A 20,955-nucleotide genomic window follows, 5' to 3' on the forward strand; every position below is an offset into this window, starting at 1 on the left:
CCGCGCCGCGAGGATCCGGCCGCCGGTGGTCAGCAGCTGTCAGTTCCGAGACACCTGGGAGCGGATCAGGCGGAGACATGTGAGGATCAGGCGGAGACATTTCCCCCCTTGGGTCGTCGGTCACGTCACATGCTCGGCCCTCACGACACAAAGGGAGGCCATATGGAGGCGAGAACGGTTTCAGTCGGGAGGGGTGGACGTACCAACGGCGCTTTCCCCATTTTATTTGAACACACTGGGGGCGTGCAACCCGCACGACCTCCACGGGTCCCCGCCATGGCTTCAACAATTTAGGCGACGTAGCCAAAGGTGCCTGAGGGCAGTGCAGCCAGGCCCTATCGCCTGGTTTCCAGTCGCGCACGGACACCTTCCGTGCACGCCACCGCTCGTTGGCAATTTGGCGAGCCCGCGAATTAAGCCGTGCGGCCTCCCGTGCCTCGGTCAGCTTATGAATGTTAAATTTAATATGTTCTGCCAATTTCGAATTTGTTCGTGGTGCGGACAGTCCCAGCTGCGTTTCCATGGGCGGGTCGGCTTCCCGACCATACATCAGATAGAATGGGGAAAATCCCGTTGCTGCATGGGGGGCCATTCTATACGCGGCGAGGACCCCCGGGACCTGCAGGTCCCAATCAACATGTGCCTCACACACCTGCTGGCACAGCATAGAAGTCAAAGTCCTGTGGAGTCGCTCCACCATCCCATCTGTCTGTGGGTGGTACGGTGAGGTACGCACCTTCTTAGTACCCAATAGGTCGCACACCTCTTGCAGCAATTTACTTGAAAAATGTTTCCCTTGGTCGGTCAGCAAGCGTTCGGGAGCCCCCTTGTCCAGGACGTAGCCCTGGACAAAGGCGTCCGTCACAGCCGCCGCCGACTGGTTGGCGAGTGGCCACGCCATAGGCCACCGGGTAAAGTATTCGACACCAACCAACAGGTACTTATTACCCCTAGGCGTGACTGGAAAAGGCCCCAAAATATCGAGCGCAACGAGCTCGTTAGTGCGCGAGACCTGAATAGATTGCAGCGGTGGATTTGATGCCATGGGCGGCGGTTTCCGTCTGGTGCAATCAACACACCCCTTTAGAATATTCACCACATCATTCCCCATCCCCGGCCAATAATAGTCACGCTGAAGCAGAGCAAGCGTTTTGTTTACTCCCAAATGCAAGAGGCGTTCATGTGCGGCCAGGACAACTTTCCCCCGCACAGCGGAAGGCACCACGAGTGCGTGCCGCCGGGACAAATTGTCCCATCTCATTAACAGGCCCTGCTTAAGTACCCAGGAGCCAGTTCGCTCCCGGCCCTCCTCGGGACCCCCCACCCTGCGGCGCAACGCTAGCAGGGAGCTGTCAGTCATTTGGAGACGGCCCCACTCAATCAGCGACAGTGAGAGCAGCGAGTCCTCTCCCTCAGGGGTAGCGGGAACATCCCCGATTGGTGCATCCGCGGTCGCAGCCAATGCCCCCATACTTTCCGCAGCTGGCGGTTTACAGCGCGCCGATCCCATTAAGCACGCACATTTGTGACAAGGCGACAATCGCGACAGGGCATCGGCGTTAGTGTGGCGCAACCCCTTACGGTATGTGGTCGTGAACTGATAGTCCTGGAGGACTTCCAACCACCGTGACAATTGGCCCGAGGATTGGGCGACCCTCAATGAATACTGAAGCGCCGCGTGGTCCGTCCGGACCGTAAAGTGACAGCCATAGAGATACGGTCTAAATTGCTGTACAAAAAAAACAATAGCAAGCAACTCGCGACGGGTGACGCAGTAGCGCTGCTCCGCCGGCGACAAGACCCTGCTACCATAGGCGACCACCCTTTCGACTCCCCCAACGACCTGTGAGAGCACCCCCCCAATGCCCGTGTTGCTAGCATCCGTGTCTAGCAAGAAGGGACTTGTAAAGTCAGGATAACGCAAGAGCGGGGCACCCACCAAGGCGTCCCGGAGGGAGCAGAACGCGGCCTCCTCTTCTGGTCCCCATCGGAACTTGACTCCTTTTGCCGTTAGAGCGTGCAAGGGTTTTGCAATGGTGGCGAAATGCTCAACGAATCGGCGGTAGTAAGAAGCAAAACCGATGAAACTGCGCACGTCCGAAACCGACGTGGGCGTTGGCCATGAACTGACACAGTCCGTCTTCGCGGGATCGGTAGAGATCCCCGAAGAATCGACAATGTGGCCCAAGTATCTCACGGACTTATGAAGAAGGTGGCATTTGGCCGGTTTAAACTTTAATTTAGCCGATCGTATTCGCAAGAACACCCCTCTCAATCGCTGGAGGTGTTCCTCAAACGTTTTACTGAGAACAATGACATCGTCAAGGTAAATCAAGCAAGTATCCCATTGCAAGCCCGACAAAACCAATTCCATAAGGCGCTGAAACGTCGCGGGAGCGGAGTGAAGTCCCATGGGTAACCGGTTAAACTGGAATAGGCCCCCTGGAGTCCGAAATGCTGTCTTAGGTTTAGACTCGTCGTCGAGTGGCAGCTGCCAGAATCCCGATAATAATTCAAGAGTAGAAAAATATCGCGCACCAGACAATGCATCGAGGGACTCGTCCATTCTGGGGAGCGGATACGCGTCAGCCACGGAGATTTTATTCAGGCGACGGAAATCTACGCCAAATCGCAAGGACCCGTCTTGCTTTTTAACCAGCACAATAGGTGCTCCCCAAGGACTGGAAGAAGGCGAAATAATGTCGGCCGCCAGCATATCGTTGACGGCCAACTGAACGTGTTCCTTCTCAGCAGGACTCAGCCGGAAGGGATTTAGCCTGACCGGTGCCGCATCGCCTGTTTCAATATGGTGGCGCAACAGGTCCGTGCACCCAATGTCATATTTATGCTTACTGAACACATCAGAAAATTATATCAGCAACGCACGCAGCGCACCCAACTGTACCGTTGACAAATCGTTCGAGTCCGCGCACAGCGAATCGACCCATTCAAGGTCCTCCCTCACTGGATTGTTCTGCGTCGGACTTGGATCAACATGCGCAACCAGCCACTCTTCCGCAGGGACCCGTGCCGCGTGAGCTAGCACAGTGCCCTGCTGAATAACGGCCGGCCGCGACCCAGCGTTTAAAACCATCACGAACGGGTCCTTGTCAGCCCGAACCAAACAAATCGAGACCTCCGACAGCCCTATTTGAAGGACCCAAAAGCATGCTCTGTTCCGAGGTCTCCCCCACCCATGGTTTCCTCAACCGGAGGGGAATTAACATCTGTGAACCCGGGGGCACGTGCACGGTCTGTGTCGCCAGCGCTTGTATCGTAGCGCACGCCGTCCGAATTTCGGTAGGGTTCGTCAAAAATGAAATACGGCGACCCGATGGTAGTTCAATGCAACGCTGATCGATGAGAATTTTAATGGGCATTTTAGCCAAAAAATCTGTGCCCAACAGACAAGGAACCGCCAAGGAAGAAGAAACGAAAACGGGTCCCGACAATTTGATATCTCCAATGCAAATGGACGCCCTAATCTGACCGATAATGCCCAACGAGCCCCCATTAGCCGCGTAAAATGGCACGTCCACCGGGAGCAGAGGTCGACATTGGACGGGGAGAATGTTGTAAATGAGGTCCGATATAATAGTCGCCGACGCCCCCGTGTCCACTAACACCCTGACCTCGACCCCGTCAATGAATCCCGTAACGACCGATGATCCCGCCGACGCAGCCACTATCCTGTGCCCCAACTCCGACCATTTAATGTCCCCTCGGTCCCGCACGAACCCCCCTCGCCGAACCGAATCCCCGATCCCTAACCGGCTCTCCTCCGCCGCAACGCGACGGCCCATGTGTGTCGTGCATGTAGGCCGAGCATGTGAAGCGCCGCGACTTGCCGGGGTTAGTAGGGATGACTTGGGGCCTTGGTCGTCGTCCAGCCGAGGTCCCATGGCGCGCTGACGTGGAGCGCGGCAACCGGACGCCACGTGGCCCCGGAGGCCGCAGTTGTAACACGTGATGAGGGTCGTCGGAGATCTCGGTTGCTCCAGCTTGCGGGCCGATCGCAGAGGCGAACGACCCCCCGACCTCCAGTCCCCCGGTCGTCCCGCGGTGAACGCCTCCTCTCGTGGGCTGACGACTTGGGGCTCGGTGACCACCGGGCCCTGAGCTGAGGCCACGGCAGCATTGCAGACGACCCCCTGTTTACGCTGGAGGACCTCGTGCGCCTGTATACTTGTTGCGACCCGCAAAGAAGAAATATCGACCTCGTCGGCCGTGTTGATGGGGACCCCCAGGTCCTGCGCCAACTTGAGCAGTTGCTCCAAGACCATCGCGTCCTGGCCCTCCTCGTCCATACGAGGGAACGCGGCGTCGGCGAGAGCCAACAACGCCGTGCGGTAGGCGAGCGCGGTCTCCGTGTCCGCCTTCCGCCGGGCGTAAAAGTGATGGCGACACGCCGAGGGAGGTCCGTAGACCTTGGCCATGAGACCCAGCGCAGCCTTAAGCGTGGAGCGGTCCGACCTCTGTGCGGACGTGAAGGCCGCGAGCGCGTTGTCGTCCAACATGGCAGGCAGTGCCCGCAGCGCCGTAGCGTCGGACCAGGCGGACATTTCCTGATGCGCCAGAAACCTGCGCTGGAATGCGCCCCAGTCCCCGCCTTCCGCCTTGAAGGCTGACAATGTGGGAAGGCGCTGTTGAAAGATGAAGTCGTCCTCTGCCTCGTGGTTCCTCTCCGCCGCACCATCGGTGTGCGAGATGGCGGCCCCAATGGCGGGTGGCTGATGGCGGTCCGCAGCGCGCGTTGATGACGTAAGCGGGCGCGCTTGGAGAACCGCCGCCACGTGGTGCTCGCCGTTCCCGCCAAAAGATGTCCGCGCAGTTGAAATGGCGGGAATCGCCCAGTCATTTTGGCGGGAATCTGCGGGGCGACCCTGTTGTATGTCCGCCGACGTCCCCGCTCCTCCCGACGTGCTGATTTCCGCCAGGATGGACGCGGCGGCGAGCAGCAGCTCTGCCAGACGGGAGTGCGCCTCGCGGAGTACGGCATCGGTCCCCAGTCGCTCGTCCGGCGCCCTCGGCGGATCCTGCGGCGTCGGCATTTCTTCGTCCTCTCCCCCCGATGCCAGCTGGCCCTAGTCGTCAAGGTTATCCTCGCGGTCAATCCCGTGAGTCCGACGGGTCTTCCTTGTATCCATGCCTGGAAGACTGTTTCACTTCTGACGCCAGTTGAAGTATTGGAATGACGGCAGGAAACCACTTGACGGGTAGCACACTTTTTATTAAACCTTGACTTGTCACGATACAACGTGTGGTCACTATTCCTCTGACTACACACACTTCACTTGACACGTGTGGTCACTATTCCTCTGACTACACACACTTCACTTGACACGTGTAGTTACTATGCCTCTGACTACACACACTTCACTTGACACGTGTAGTTACTATGCCTCTGACTACACACACTTCACTTGACACGTGTAGTTACTATGGCTCACACTGCATGCTCACACTGCACTCCGCCCCGTAACGTCCGTGGAGCCTACAGGCCCACCCCAGCTTGGGCATGGGCCACAACCTCTGAGTCCCAAGGGCCGGCCCTCTCACGGACGCTCGGCCTCGGGTCCCAGGGTTCCGCCTCTGGGTCACACAGAGCCCCGGCCCCTACAGGACAGCGGGACTAGGTACCGCAGGGCCCTATCTCTTCCTCCTCCGTCTTCAGTCTTCGCTGGTCACTCGCTCCCCGTGCGCCTGTGCGCACCACCTTATATAGCCCCCGCTCACGGGAGACGGAGCGTATGCGGACCTCGACGTGAGCATCCCCCTTAGTTGACCAATCCCCGCGCGCTTGCCCCAGGATCCCATCGCTGTCAGCGCGCGTCACTGATACCCAACCAATCACTGCCTCATAACCCCCGACCCCGCGCTGACCCCTGATCCTTCACCGTCAGCGCGCGTCACCAACACACACAGCCAATCACTACGCGCTGGCACACGATCCCTACCCCAGCGCGTATCACCACTACACATATCATTATTCTTGCACGGACGGCGGATGTTGGGGGGGGCGGGTAGCGGCCCAGCCCCTAGCCTGGCAACGTGCCAACTCCGTGGCTCGCCAATGTAGGCCAGGACGGGGGCTACGCATCGCACAAGGCCTCAACACGCCTATGCCAAGTACAAATTTCCTTGCTTCTTACGCTAACAACTCAAGTCTATTGTTTATTATTGTTAAACACATTAGTTGACAAACATTACAATAATAATGTTTGTGTGCAGATAAAAACTCAGCTTCATTGTTTACCATTATGAAACAAGTTCACAGATGTTACAATAATTATGTTTGCGTGAAGATAACAACTCAGGTTCATTGTTTACCATTATGAAACGAGTTGACATGTTACAATAATTATGTTTGTGTACACAAAACTCTTTTTGGATTTTTGGGTTGCTCAATTTCCCCTTTTTTTGCTGCGCTTTTATAACGCTGCCACGGTCTACTGCCAGTCTGTGATTTCTGCTTATTTCTTAAATGCATTTCTATTGTTTCCATCGCTCACATCACGCTATTTACTCATACGTAGTACTGCGATACTGATAGCTGTGCCATCATCGGGGATTGCTGTGCCTGTCGATGTGTGTGTGTGAGTCCATGTGTGTGTCTTTGAGTCCATATGTGTGTGCGAGTAGAGCCATGCATGTCTTTAACTCCATGTGGGTGTCTTTTTCGAACGGACAACGTCAAAGTGTTTTTGTGTGTGTGTTAGTCCATGTGTGTGTGTCAGTCGATCTGTGTGTGTGTACGTCCATGTGTATGTCAGTCCATATGTGTGTGTGTTAGTCCACATGTGTGTACATGTGTGTGTCACTCGATGTGTGTGTGTAAGTCAATGCGTCTGTGTGTGAGTCCATATGTGTGTTAATCCATGTCTGTGTATTTAAAGTAGATATCTGTGTGTCACAGTCCATATGTGTATGTGTGTGTAGGGCTATGTTTGTGTTATATATGTGTTATATAAGAAATGTGTCTGTTAGTCTATGTATGTGTAAGTTCATGTGTGTGTGTCTTAGTCCATATGTGTGTGTGTAAGTACATATGTGTATTTACATCAATGTGTGTTTTAGTCCACGTATCGCTCTGTGCGAGTCGGTGTGTGTGTGTGTGAGTCGCTGTATGTGTGTACGTCCATATATGTGTGTACAACTCCATGTGTGTATATCTCAAGTGGATGTCTGTGTGACAGTCCACATGTGTATGTGTGTGTACGGCAATGTGTGTGTCACTCTATGTATGTGTGTGTGTCGCTGTATGTGTGTACGTCGATATGTGTGTGTAACTCCATGTGTGCGTTTCTCAAGTGCATGTCTATGTGTGTGTGAGTCCATAAGTGTGTGTGTCTGTAAGTCGATGTGTTTGTGTGTGTCAGTCCATGTGTTTGTGTGTGTCAGTCCATGTGTATGTGTGTGTCTCAGTCCATGTGCGTGTGTGTTAGTCACTGTGTGTGCATGCCTCCATGTTAGTCAGTGTAACTCCATTTATTTGCGTGTCTGTAGGTCCATGTGCGCATCTTAGTCCATGCATGTGCTTTATTGACCTGCTCAAGGCCTATGATACCATCAGTAGGCCTGGCCTCTGGGTTGCTCTTCGTGCTTTCCGAGTCCCGTACCCACTCATCACCATCCTTAAGGACCTTCATGCTGGTGAGCGGCCCAGCGTCTTAACTATGTGGCCGTGAGTCAGAGCCATTCCCTGTACACCTTGGGGTGCAACAGGGATGTCCTCTGGCTCCCACATTGGACCACGTAGTTCGTCGAGCCTTCAATACCTGTACCGGAAGAATTCCCATCTGCTACAGATACAATGGGAGGCTGATCGATGCCCGGGTGCGGTCAAGGGATGGCTCCCTGTTGCTCAACCACGTTATGTATGCCGATGATCTGCTAATGGCTGCTCACTCGGAGGAGGAGTTCGAGGTGTTGCTGCTGAACCTGGAGCTTGCCACCAACAGGTGGGGCCTTACCATCAGCCCAACCAAAGCTAAGCACCTGCCTGGCTATTTTGTACCATCGGACACGGACACTCCACCCCCACAACTCCCAATTGGTGATGGGGCAATTGTGGAGACAGTGGAGAGTTTCCCTGGGCAGTGTGCTAATGACCGGCTCCGGTTTAACAGCAGAGGTCTCACTCCGAATCAGTCGAGCTGCAGTATCTTTTCATTGGCTGCGTAACGCTGTGTGGAAGCTACCTGCTCTATCACTCCGTACGAAGCTACAGGTCTTCTCGGCCACGGTCATTCCCTCCCTTCTCTACGCTTGCGAAACTTGGACCCCCCTAATGGAACATCTTCGCCGGTTAGAAACATTTAGGCTGGCCTGCCTACGATCCATCCTGGGTTTAACCAGGCTGCATTGTGTGAGGAGCTTACAAATCCTTGAAAGATGTGGACAAAGTCCCATCGGTGACCTCCGGCAGGCAAAGCTGTGTTGCCTGAGTCATGTAGCCCGCATGGCCAGCCACCGCCTGCCTAAACAGCTTTTGTTCCGCCGGATCGAGGGGGCTAAACGGGCGCGGCACGGGCTGGAGAAGACATGGAGTGATGTGCTACAGGAGGACTTGGAGCTGAGTCCACTTGCGGATGACTGGTACCAGCCGTGTCAAGATCGGCCACTGTGGAGGAGGCTCCTGAAGGACGCTACTGGCCAGTTGGAGGCAGTCACCCTCCAACAACAACGGAGGGCGGAGGAGCGACGCTCACAACAACGAGCGGAGCGCCAGGTGGCTAAAGCACAAAAAGTTGCCACAGTAGATGCCACAGGTGGTGCATCAGCCAGTCGTCTCAGTCAGTCGACCTGTGCCATCTGGGTTTGCCCCGTGACCTCTTTCCAGCGGGCGTTCGACACTTCACATGGCCTCAAGGTGCACATAGCCTGGCACAAGCGTTGTTGTGACATCACCGCCACTTAGTGGCGAATGGCGGTTGTTGTTGTTCAGTCTACGTATGTATGTATGTGTGAGTCCATTTGTGCGTGTAGCTCTATGTGTGTGTATCAATGGATTTGCGTGTGTAACTACATGTGTCTGCCTTTTTCGCCCGGGCAACGCCGGGTACTAACCGCTAGTATTTATATAATTCTCTTCTTTGCTTCCAGTAAACACCATTGAGCTGTTTATGTTGTTGGGGTTACTGCAGGACATGCGATTCCTCCTCGGAACTTAATAATTGTCAACCCTCACACAGAAGAGTTTATCGCAACCCAAACTCCTAACCCAGGAGTTGGCAACGAAAATAATAATAATACCCATATTGTTCGAATTCTGTAAATTCAATATTTTAAGAGCCGCCAATGCATGTTAATAGGAGACAGTCCTTAATAACTAACGTCGCGAAGCAGTACTTAAAGAGTCACAGGTTGCCGAGCCCCTGCCCTCACCTGAACCCTAACCAGCTCATCACACCCATGATAATTGCACCTCTGATGAGGCAGTCTCTAAACCGTGACATAATGTGCCTCCTTTTGTTACAAAAGTGTTAGGTGTGTGGTTTCCCAAATATTAAGACTACGGGGGTTTACCTCCAGTCAGCTCACGCTCGTCTCACAAACTGAGAAGCGGTAGAAAGTCAAACGCGGTGGTGTTGATTGAAGGGGTGTCGATAGTTATTGTGCCCCTGCCAGGCGGTGGTCATGGTGGAGAGATCAGAATCGGATTATTTCATAATCAGAATATTTATTTATACTGGAGGAACCAATGAGTTCTCCAGTAGTAGTTTGTGTGTCCCGTGTGGTTGTTGCAGGGTGGACCCTACCACGACGTGCTGCACAGTGTGCTGGGCGCCTACACCTGCTACCGGCCGGACGTGGGCTACGTGAGTTGCCCGGGCCTCGCCGTGTGCTTGGCAGTGTCTCTCCCGAACGCGGATGGAAAATCAACAGCATCGGGTCGCGTTCTCTCGCCTCGCCACAATCGATGTCGCTTCAAATGAGTAAAAATGTGAAATTCACGTCCAATTACTCGCATGGCTATTCCCGCCCCCGCCTAGCAAATGAACGCCCATCGCCGAGTCAGGTGTTGAGTCCGCTTGTGCTGCGTGTGGAATCGGGGAATCTGCACCCGAATTTGTTTTGTTAGTCCAGAGAGCGCCATATAAATTAAATGTAGACATTCACTTCCACGGCCATCAGTAGCTGTCGTGATCTCTGCCGGGAAGTTGCAAGTGGAGTTTTTCGTTTTATGAATGGGAATCATCTACGAGGCAATTGCATGCATGTCATCACTTGCTCTCATTTCAACACGAAAACTGATAAGTTCTTGGGAAAAAAAACTGTTGTTGTCTATAGTGTGGATCGCCACATTCTACTAATGTGCTACACCATGCTGCTTCTTTTCTAACCTCGAAGTTAATTTGTTGTAGTGTTTAGACTAATGCTTTGTAAACTTATGAATTACAGTATTGACTTAAGTGATTAACACATTGTGATGCCCTGTGCTGTAACTGTGCGCTGTAGGACTGTGGTGTAACGCTGCATGTTTTTCAGGTGCAGGGCATGTCCTTCATTGCTGCTGTGCTGCTGCTGAATATGGACACGGCCGATGCCTTCATTGCCTTTGCCAACTTACTGAACCGACCCTGCCAGATGGCCTTTTTCCGCGTTGACCATGGCCTGGTGTGTGCGCTGGAGACTGTGAAACTAATTCACGGCACATCACCGGGAACAAACGAAAGCTCCCTTTTCTGCAGTTGTCCGCTATTCTAATCGCATGCCGTAATTAATTCTGTAACACCTATGTAGGCTATTAATAATGACAACTTCTGTAAGATCACAATTGATATTCGGGTCCGTTTGCGCAAGTCAAATGTGTGTCGTATACCCTCCTCCACCCAACACGTTAACAAACGTGCCAATTTATCATTGCTTCAGCAGCACCACCGCATTGTTGGAGAGTCATCCGCACACGTTTTTATTTGGCTGTGTCAGGTGGAGGAGGGTTTACAACACACATTTTGCTTACGCGATCCGACGCAAATATCAATTATGAACCATTGAATTGGTCGCGAAAGTCCACCCATGTTAAACTTCCATAACTTGGCATTGGCCACTGGTACGTTTAACGGCAGCTGTTAACCAGTTGACGCCCTACTTCCGAGCACCGCCAAGGCAGCCACTTGCGCCTGTCTAAGGGTCTCTCCCTTTATCTGCCAACTGCTGGCTGCCACTCCCATGCCGGCGACCTGCGAGAACAGGCGATCGGCTATGGGCGCTGATGTGTCGGTCAGTAGCTGTGGGAACTCAGAACTCCCGCACGCTGACACCAAGGCAGACCATACACATGCAAGGTCCCGCCACTTGGCCCCGGTTTCGGTGTGTCGAGCAGACGTGCGCTTACACACACGTGCACAGTGCGCGGCCCTCAGTGCGGCCTCTGCTGTTTCTTGCGATGAAAGTAATTTGAATTTGGCATTTTTCTGCAAAACGTTACGTCATGGCAGTTAGTGGAAGTATGAATTGGGGTAGCGATACTGGGGGTGTGTAAGAATTGTGCACAGCCTGCAGAAAAGACATTTCCCTGATTGACTTGTGCGCGTCTGTTGCAGATGCTCGCTTACTTTGCAGCCTTTGAAGTTTTCTTTGAAGAAACCCTCCCACAGCTCTTTTCACATTTCAAGAAGAACAATTTGACTCCAGATATTTATTTGATCGACTGGTATGAATACAAACGCAGTATCACTACACTCTTAAGTATATATGTTTATGTAAAAATAAGGAAAGTGGTTTTCCACTCGGTCATGCTAGATGTGGTGCTCATGACCCTTTTACAACCCTCGGTGTAAATTCCACATTCCTGTGGTGGGGGTACACCTGTCCAGAGTAAAGCTGCTGTTGACTTCCCGCAGAGTAGTACTCCATCTTGATGTCGCTGCTGACGGGGCTCGGTGTGGATGTCCTGCACTGCCCTCTCCGCTGCGTGATGCGTGCAGGATCTTCACCCTCTACAGCAAGTCGCTGCCCCTGGACGTCGCGTGCCGCGTCTGGGACATCTTCTGCCGTGACGGGGAGGAGTTCCTGTTCCGCACGGCGCTCGCCATCCTGCACCTGTACGACGACGTGCTGCTGCACATGGACTTCATCCACATGGCCCAGCTGCTGACTCGCCTCCCCGAGGACCTGCAGGCCAGCGAGCTCTTCTCTTCCATCTCGGCCATCCAGCTGCAGAGCCGCAACAAGAAGTGGAGCCAGGTACAGGGGCCGCCCTCTGCGCCACACCGCAGAGTGTCCGGTACACTCGGGCCCCGCCGAGAACCTCGCGTGAGCGACACGCATTCCTTGCGCGAGGTCTAACGTGGGTGGTGTCGCGGGCTCACGGTAGTGCATTCACCGATCGTTGCAGAGGTTCACGGTTCGAATTCGTCAACCGCCCCAAGTACTAACTGCGCTGGGTGTATTAACGGTAATGATATGACACGTCGTCGGCTTCACAGTGGAAGTTACAGATCCGGCGACGTCATACACGAGTAGGGCATTGTGTGCCGCCGTCATCGGCCAAATTTGAAACATTTCCCACAAACTACTCAATTGGGGTTATCCTCGGCCGCGTATGTACGTTGCACTTCTTTTGCAACGTATGTAGCCAACCGTGCTAATTGGAGGTAGAATCATCGCCCCCTCCTGCGAAAACTTAGCAGGACCCTCTTGAGGATTTCCTGGGTAAACAAGTGCAGTAATAATAACAAAAATGATCATTTGTCAAGTTGTCCTTGGGAAGTGGCGCACATTTCACGAGTGTTGATGGGGGTGCGGGTGGTGGTGGTTCGTGTTTTGGCGCGGGCAGGTGCTCGCCACCCTACTAAGGGACTGCAGGGACTCGGGCAGAAGCAGCAAGGCCAACAGCCCCAGCCTGAGGCACTGAGCCCCCCGGGGCAGCTCCAGCAGCACCTCCCTCGCCGCCCACGCGCCGTGATGATCGTCTCCGTGAATGCCGGGAGCCGCATCAGGAATCGTGCCTTGCTGACAACACAGACTGCTGGGTGGGACTCGCGACTCGTGAAGGAATGGGTTCACTGATGCTCTCGGCATCGCAGCAGACATCCTTTATCCAAATGAATTCCCGTTAGCAGCTTTTTAAATAAATGTAGAATACTGTACTATCTTGCACTTCTTTTTATTCAGGGAAAATTACTTGTTATTGATCAGGAAGGGTTTGTTTTGCTGTTCTGTTGCTGTTTAAAAGTGTTTTTTCTATTCAAGTTTTGTTCTTTCAGTTTTGTGAGCAATAACCATTTATTTAATGTGGAACCACAGAGACTTTCAAGGGTCATCGCTGCTCCTAGGTCAGGTTTTATGAACTATTTAGGAGCATTCATTATTCACCGAGCTGAGCAAGAAGATCAACTAAGTGAAGAAGCTCAACACATTCATTGAATAATTGTTGGTTGATAAGGGCGCAGAATAGCCACATTCAGACAAATCTCAATTGAGAGAAATGCCCCATTTTCCTGCCTTAAATGTTACATTTATCGCAAATTTTAATTGTCCTTGGAGCCCAACGTGGGTTGGAGCTAGGGGTGCAGTTTGCACAAGAATCAAACGACTAGATTTCCAAAACTGTAGAACACAACATTAGATCCTCATTGCGGTTCTCCATCTTGCACAATGCAAATCGCTCCAGCTAATGTGACGTTCAGAGATTGAGGGGTTCGTCGTGGCTTTCATGAATATCCCTCACGTCGCAGTTGTGCTTTGCATAACAACGTGGCAGAAGGCTCCCCCGTCGCGGTGCAAAGTCATCAGGAGATCACTCGGAGTGCTTTCTGAGGACGAGCGCTCCCAATCAAACCTAGGCCTCCAAGGTGTTCATTTAATTTTAAATGTGGTTTTAATCACAACTCGGTAGGTGTGACATCAATGTGATTGGGTAGCATATTGTGAACTGACTTTATAATGAATGTACCTTAGCATTTTACTTAACGTATGCGTTTGTTTAGGAAATAATGCAATGAGTTTTTTGTGAGTGGCTTATGTGTTTCCTGATTGCAGTAGAACTTCGTTGGTTTATTCCATACTGGTCACAAATCCTGCTGCCCACAGGGGTCAGCAGACCTGCGGTTCTCCCAGTTGTGCGCAGAGCTCCCAAGATTCGCGAAGCGTTAAAATCTTCGACGGAAGCGGTGGCAAAACGCGGTCTCTGTGCTGCAGCCGGTTGTCAAGTGCTGGCGACTCCCTAGGGGGCGCGCCAATGTCTCTCTCCCGCGTGCCTGTCCGAGGCGCAAGGCGAATGGTGGAAATTTAAACTGGTTCATGAAAGTCGGGAGGTTCGCACATTGAATACAATACTCACCCAAGTATTCATCAGATCTTTTATTCAAATAGTGGGCTCCTCCATTGAAGACAATGGGGGTGCTGCCACTTTATAGGAATCGTATGGAGAGGAGCAATGTAAAATGAGAATGCCCTTGTTATGCACGATATGAGAATATTAACATAGGTCCTGTCCTTGATACAACGTTACTAAACATGGGATATTCCAATGGGTAATTCTTTAGCTAACACAGGAAATGTGCCTTGATGTTGCAAGCAATTCCCTATGGCCCATGATGCTGCAGATCAGAGGAAACGTCTGTTACTTGACCTGTATCTCCTGCAGAGCTTCGTGAAAGGGGAAATAGGCGGTGACACGGTCACCACTTGTTGAAAAGCTTCACGGTTCGTGTTACAGTGGCCGCCCGGATTAATACTGCTGTGTGTTAACGATAACAATACTCAGCGCCGTCTGCTTCACAATCGACGTTCAAGATACCGTGAAGTATTTCACAAGAGTAGGCCAGTGTGCCGGTGTTGTCCATTTTTTTTATTTAGCTGCAAATTACTCAATTGGAATATACATGGCGATCATGATGCCCTATTTGCAGGACCACCCTGAACAGTCTTGCCAGTGAGGCTTTAATTGGTAAATAAGCGTAATGATGACAATAATGAGTGGGTGAAGGTGATGCTGTACCCAGACAACGCCGTCAGTCGGCATAGCCCGCCGTGTTTGCGTATCGTGCCTGATGCTCGTAGCTCTGTGGATCCCCGTGGCGATCAGACTCAACCTGTGGATCAAGTGATATCAAGGGAACCCTCTTATCTGCCAATTTGGTCATCCACAACAGCACCCTATGTCTGTGGATAAGAAGCATTCAGCCGTGCTTTTGCCGAAGCCACTTTTATCATCGGCTGAAGAACAAATGGATACCCACTATAATCTTGATTGCTGAACCTGTTTAAATGCAACCGTATCTCAAGATGCTGGGCGACGTTAAATGTTGTGCCGTACCAATTCTTGCATGTGCAATACCCTGCAGAAAAAGCAATTATTTATAGTTCTCACCTGTACCCAATTTCAAAAGGCGGACGTGTCTGTGTTACAATAATTTTTAGGACCGCTGTGAACTAAATGTAATGCGGTATACGTTTGTACAATTGCAATGGTGTATATAATCAGTAAATTAAAAATATGGTCGGATTGTGTAATTGTTCCAGTTGGTGTGCGGATTGGCACGGTACACATGTAAGCATTTTAACGCGTGCATTGCTGAATATTGCTGAAGGAAACCACACCCAGGGGTGGGCACTGGGTTTAATAAAGTGGTATGATGACAAGGAGGCACGCTGTGTACACATTGATTCTTCGGGTTACCGATGAAGAGTCTCGATCGACTGAGAACCTGACTACTGTCCGCAACAAATGTGGACATGAGCATCAATGACTTGTAAATAATTATAACCATTGGTAATCTACAAAATCTCTGAACTTAACACAAGGCAGTGAAAGTGATAATGTATAAATGAGCAAAACAAGTCGCTTTTACATTGACAAAAACTCCAAAAGGAATTGCCTGTTGGAGGGACACTGCTGGAAATCAACCCCCGAGTGTCTGGGACAAGTATTATAGAGTGTGCTTTGGGTCTTTCGGTAAAGTTATGTAGATGAAATTTTAAAAAATATGACGTTTCGATCGCAACAAGCAATCGTCATGAGAAAAAAGAGGGGGAAAGCTGCTGAGGCAAGCTGTTTGAAAGTTTTAAAATGGGTGTAGCCCAAGGGTCATAAACGAAGTGGGCGGGGCTAGTGATGTTAAAGTGAGAGAGATTAACATGTCAATGTGAACGGCGGCTGTGTTAGTGTGAGCCTGTTAATGTAAAATCAAAGAGTCTAAAATAACTGCTACCATCGGAAGGTAGGGTGGAAACATCACGGCCAGTTATGACTTAAACTGATTAATAACGTCCTTCCAATGATTGCTCAGTTTGTACCCATCTTCTCGGTTGAAATTGTCTGTGTCTATATATCTGGATGGCTTCATGAACGAATCTTTGTTGATAGCTAGTGGGTTTGCAGAGTACCTTCGTCTTGGAGAAATCAATTTCGTGTGTGCCCACCGCGTTAAAATAATGATCAGCCACGGCTGAGGTATTTATCCTACCGTGTTTCAGATCTGCCTTATGTTCACGAACACGGTCCGAGACATGTTGCTTAGTTTCCCCAATGTAACTACTGCCGCAGGCACAGGTTAGTTTGTATACGCCGGGGTATTGCATGTCAGAGATCACACCCTTCACAGATGGGATCAGATCACGAATTTTATGTACTGTGTCAAATTGAACCTGGATCTAGTGTTTGCTCATGATTTTGGAAATATTTTTTGTGACTCCTGCTATGTATGGCAAGGTGATGGTTTTTGATTGGGTCCTCGGATGGTTATTTCCTAACCGTTGGGGTGATAACTTTATGGATTGTGTAGTTTGAATATCCATTCATCTTGAGGGCTTGGTGTACGTGTTCCAGTTCACTAGCTAGGTGGTGATGGTCGGAAATACAACGAGCTCTATGGTATACAGTTTGGATGGGGGAATTATTTTGGGATGGATGGTGGTGGGTGTCAGGTTTTAGGTAGGCATCCGTATGGGTGGCTTTCCTGTAGACTGTCCCATTGAGCCAATCTGGTCTCTTTTCGATTAAAACATCCAAGAATGGTAACTGGCCATCTTTTTCCACCTCCATGGTGAATTTGATGGCTGGGTGTATGGAATTGATGTTGTCGAAGAGTTGGTTCAGAGCTGGTAGGACATGTGGCCAGATGATGAACGTGTCATCTACGTACCTCTTCCACAAGCATAGACGTAGAGTAGATGCCTGGATGGCATCTGAAAAATTTCCATGAAAACATTGGCTTCAACTGGAGATAAGGGAGAACCCATTGGGGTACCTTCAACTTGTTTGTAGAATGTTCCATTCCAGGTGAAGTGTTGGTGAGGCAGTGTCTAACCAGGGCTGGTACATCAGCATTCAGTCCTTGTAGGACCAAAACTTCAATGATTGCAATGGTGTCAGGCATAGGAACTTGGGTAAACAAAGATACTACATCGAAATTAACGAGTAAATCACCTGGAGATAGTGAGATGTCCTTAATTAACGGTACCAAGTGAGCTGAGTTCAGTACAGCTGAGGTGGTCTTACCAGTGAATGGTTGTAAGGTCTTAAGACAGAAATCGGGCCAGTTTGTAGGTGGGTGAGTAAATGGTGGAGACGATAGGACGAAATGGTGTGCCTTTATTAATTTTTGGTAAGCCATACAATCTGGGTGGTCTATCAACTGAGGGTTTTAAGGAAAACCGCTTGGTTGGTTCGATTAAAGATATCGGATCGGTGATATTGTTGGTTTTCGTAACCAGGTGGTTGGCGGGATCTCTTGATTTTGGTAGAGCTACCATCATTAAGTAGGTCCTGAATTTTGTTATTGTAAGTGGTTTTGTCCATGATGACAGTGTCATTGCCCTTGTCGACTGAAAGGATGGCTGTCATCTCTCTTTTTTAATTGCATAAGCTCAAAGCGCTCATCCTTACTGATGTTGCAAATAGGTGTCTTAGCGTTTTGGAGGATCGCAGCGATTTTCGATCTTGCCACGTCTGCAGGAATGTGTCCCAACCCCTGAAGGGCTACGTCGACCTGGGCAATGATATTAACTTGGATGTGTTTATGGGTGACTGCGAAATTCAACCCTTTAGCTAGAACCGATTTTAGGCTCTGGTAAATTGGACTGTTACTCTGATAACAATCTTGTCAACGTCTAACTTTTTTAATGTGTGGATCTGGCTTCTTCTTGGAAAGATTGAACTTGGAAATCAGGTGATCTTTGCATTTCGCTGACATTGAGGCGGCTGAAGAGGCTGTCATGTTTACATGTTCCCAATCAGATGTAGACATTGTTTTTGTCAATGTTAACTGTTATTTCAAGAGAGTCGTCTAAATTGTCTAGTTGTAAACTGCATCCGCACCAAACCATGGCAGCAGATGCGGACAATTGATTAAAATTAAAAACTGGTGGGTGGGTGGCCATCGTCGCCCAGAACACTCCATGCAGGATGACTCAATTGCCCGGTTCGCAAACACGGAGGCGGCCTCATCAGAGCGACTCACTCCGCCACCTGTGATGCAGTCATCAGGCTCGTGGTCACCCCCATGGGAAACCGCAACCGTCCGCCTGCAATCTGCATCGGCCGCACGATGGAGCAGGTCGCCACGTGCCGGCCAGGACCCACTTGACTCTGCGTGGGGGGAGGGGCGTGACCGTCGTCATGATGCTGGCACCTGACCTGGAGTTATTGGAAGCCATGGGCCGGATCAGTCGACCCGTGGCACCCGCTGGGTCTGCAGCGTGACCTCCTTGCCAGCGGGTGTTCGACACTTCACGTGGCCTCAACGTGCACCTAGCCTGCCACAAGCGTCGTGGTGACGTCACCGCCACTTAGTGGCGAATGGTGGTTGTTGTAGGGGGGCGTGTTCGTGCCACGCCCTACTCACGAGGCCACGCCCTACTCGCCAGGCCACGCCCTACGCGCGAGGCCACGCCCTACTCGCGAGGCCACGCCCTACTCGCGAGGCCACGCCCTACGCGCGAGGCCACGCCCTACTCGCGAGGCCACGCCCTACTCGCGAGGCCACGCCCTACTCGCGTGACGTCGGCACGCACACTGTACTCGCACAGGGTCTCACTGTACTCGCGATGCCAATGCCGCTGTCTCTGCGCGTCGTGGCCGAGTGCCGCTGGAGCGGCGCCCGCGCCGCCACGCTCGTGGCCCCCCACGGCCCTGTGGCGCTGCCCGTGTTCATGCCGGTGGGCACGCAGGGCACCCTCAAGGGGCTCACCGCGCGACAGCTGCGTCGTCTCGGCTGCGGCATCTGCCTGGGCAACACCTACCACCTGGCCATGCGGCCCGTGAGTCCGACCGCCTCCTGCACAAAGCGCCCCCGTGGAGCCCACGCAGCCTCTCGCTTGCTGTGAGCGAGAGGCTGCTGCAGCTGTAGCGCCTACGAGGCCTGGAACGGCGCACGAGTCGCTGGGTGTATCCCGTACTCACTGCACCGAGCTACTCCTGTCAGGGCCGTGTCGCCCGAGGGGAAGTCGAGGACTGGCTGAGCTATTCGGCAGCGATGTTGGCCGTCAGTGGGGATGGTTCAGGTCGCCGGATTCGTCGCGCAGTGCACCGACCACTTCGGCACCGCTCCCCCTCCACAGAGATCGTGCACGCCCCACATGTACCACCACCACATGTACCACCACCACCACATGTACCACCACCACCACATGTACCACCACCACCACATGTACCACCACCACCACATGTACCACCACCACCACATGTACCACCACCACCACCAATGTACCACCACCACCACCAATGTACCACCACCACCACCAATGTACCACCACCACCACCAATGTACCACCACCACCACCACCAATGTACCACCACCACCACCAATGTACCACCACCACCACCAATGTACCACCGCCACCACCAATGTACCACCGCCACCACCAATGTACCACCGCCACCACCAATGTACCACCGCCACCACCAATGTACCACCACCACCACCAATGTACCACCACCACCACCAATGTACCACCACCACCACCAATGTACCACCACCACCACCAATGTACCACCACCACCACCAATGTACCACCACCACCACCAATGTACCACCACCACCACCAATGTACCACCACCACCACCAATGTACCACCACCACCACCAATGTACCACCACCACCACCAATGTACCACCACCACCACCAATGTACCACCACCACCACCAATGTACCACCACCACCACCAATGTACCACCACCACCACCACCACCACATGTACCACCACCACATGTACCACCACCACCACCACATGTACCACCACCACCACCACATGTACCACCACCACCACCACATGTACCACCACCACCACCACATGTACCACCACCACCACCACATGTACCACCACCACCACCACATGTACCACCACCACCACCACATGTACCACCACCACCACCACATGTACCACCACCACATGTACCACCACCACCACCACATGTACCACCACCACCACCACATGTACCACCACCACCACCACATGTACCACCACCACCACCACATGTACCACCACCACCACATGTACCACCACCACATGTACCACCACCACCACCACATGTACCACCACATGTAGTACCACCACCACCACCTGTACCACCTGTACCACCTGTACCACCTGTACCACCACCACCTGTACCACCTGTACCACTACCACCTGTACCACCACCACCTGTACCACCTGTACCACCACCACCTGTACCACCACCACCACCTGTACCACCACCACCACCTGTACCACCACCACCACCTGTACCACCACCACCACCTGTACCACCACCACCACCTGTACCACCACCACCACCTGTACCACCACCACCACCTGTACCACCACCACCACCTGTACCACCACCACCTGTACCACCACCACCTGTACCACCACCACCTGTACCACCACCACCTGTACCACCACCACCACCTGTACCACCACCACCACCTGTACCACCACCACCTGGACCACCACCACCTGTACCATCACCTGTACCACCTGTACCACCACCTGTACCATCACCACCACCTGTACCACCACCAC

The 20,955-nt window shown here is 52.2% G+C and overlaps 2 protein-coding genes across 5 annotated transcripts in view; both read left to right on the forward strand.

Moving 5' to 3' along the window:
• Nucleotides 1-15,598, forward strand: part of LOC144717742 (TBC1 domain family member 14-like) — a 51,127-nt gene extending 35,529 nt beyond the window's left edge. For all 4 annotated transcript variants that reach the window (XM_078593358.1, XM_078593359.1, XM_078593360.1 and 1 more), the window contains 5 exons: nt 9,750-9,821; nt 10,492-10,620; nt 11,550-11,659; nt 11,934-12,192; nt 12,785-15,598. In XM_078593358.1, coding sequence (XP_078449484.1) covers nt 9,750-9,821; nt 10,492-10,620; nt 11,550-11,659; nt 11,934-12,192; nt 12,785-12,862 — 648 coding nt within the window. In that variant the 3' untranslated portion in view covers nt 12,863-15,598. The remainder of the gene's footprint in view (nt 1-9,749; nt 9,822-10,491; nt 10,621-11,549; nt 11,660-11,933; nt 12,193-12,784) is intronic.
• Nucleotides 15,599-18,956: 3,358 nt separating this feature from the next.
• Nucleotides 18,957-20,955, forward strand: part of QTRT1 (queuine tRNA-ribosyltransferase catalytic subunit 1) — a 90,868-nt gene continuing 88,869 nt past the window's right edge. Inside the window, exon 1 of the mRNA XM_078593363.1 lies at nt 18,957-19,212. Coding sequence (XP_078449489.1) covers nt 19,000-19,212 — 213 coding nt within the window. The 5' untranslated portion in view covers nt 18,957-18,999. The remainder of the gene's footprint in view (nt 19,213-20,955) is intronic.

Source organism: Lampetra planeri, chromosome 4 (genome assembly GCF_965212315.1).
Source record: "Lampetra planeri chromosome 4, kcLamPlan1.2.h2, whole genome shotgun sequence".
Lineage (NCBI taxonomy): Eukaryota > Metazoa > Chordata > Hyperoartia > Petromyzontiformes > Petromyzontidae > Lampetra > Lampetra planeri.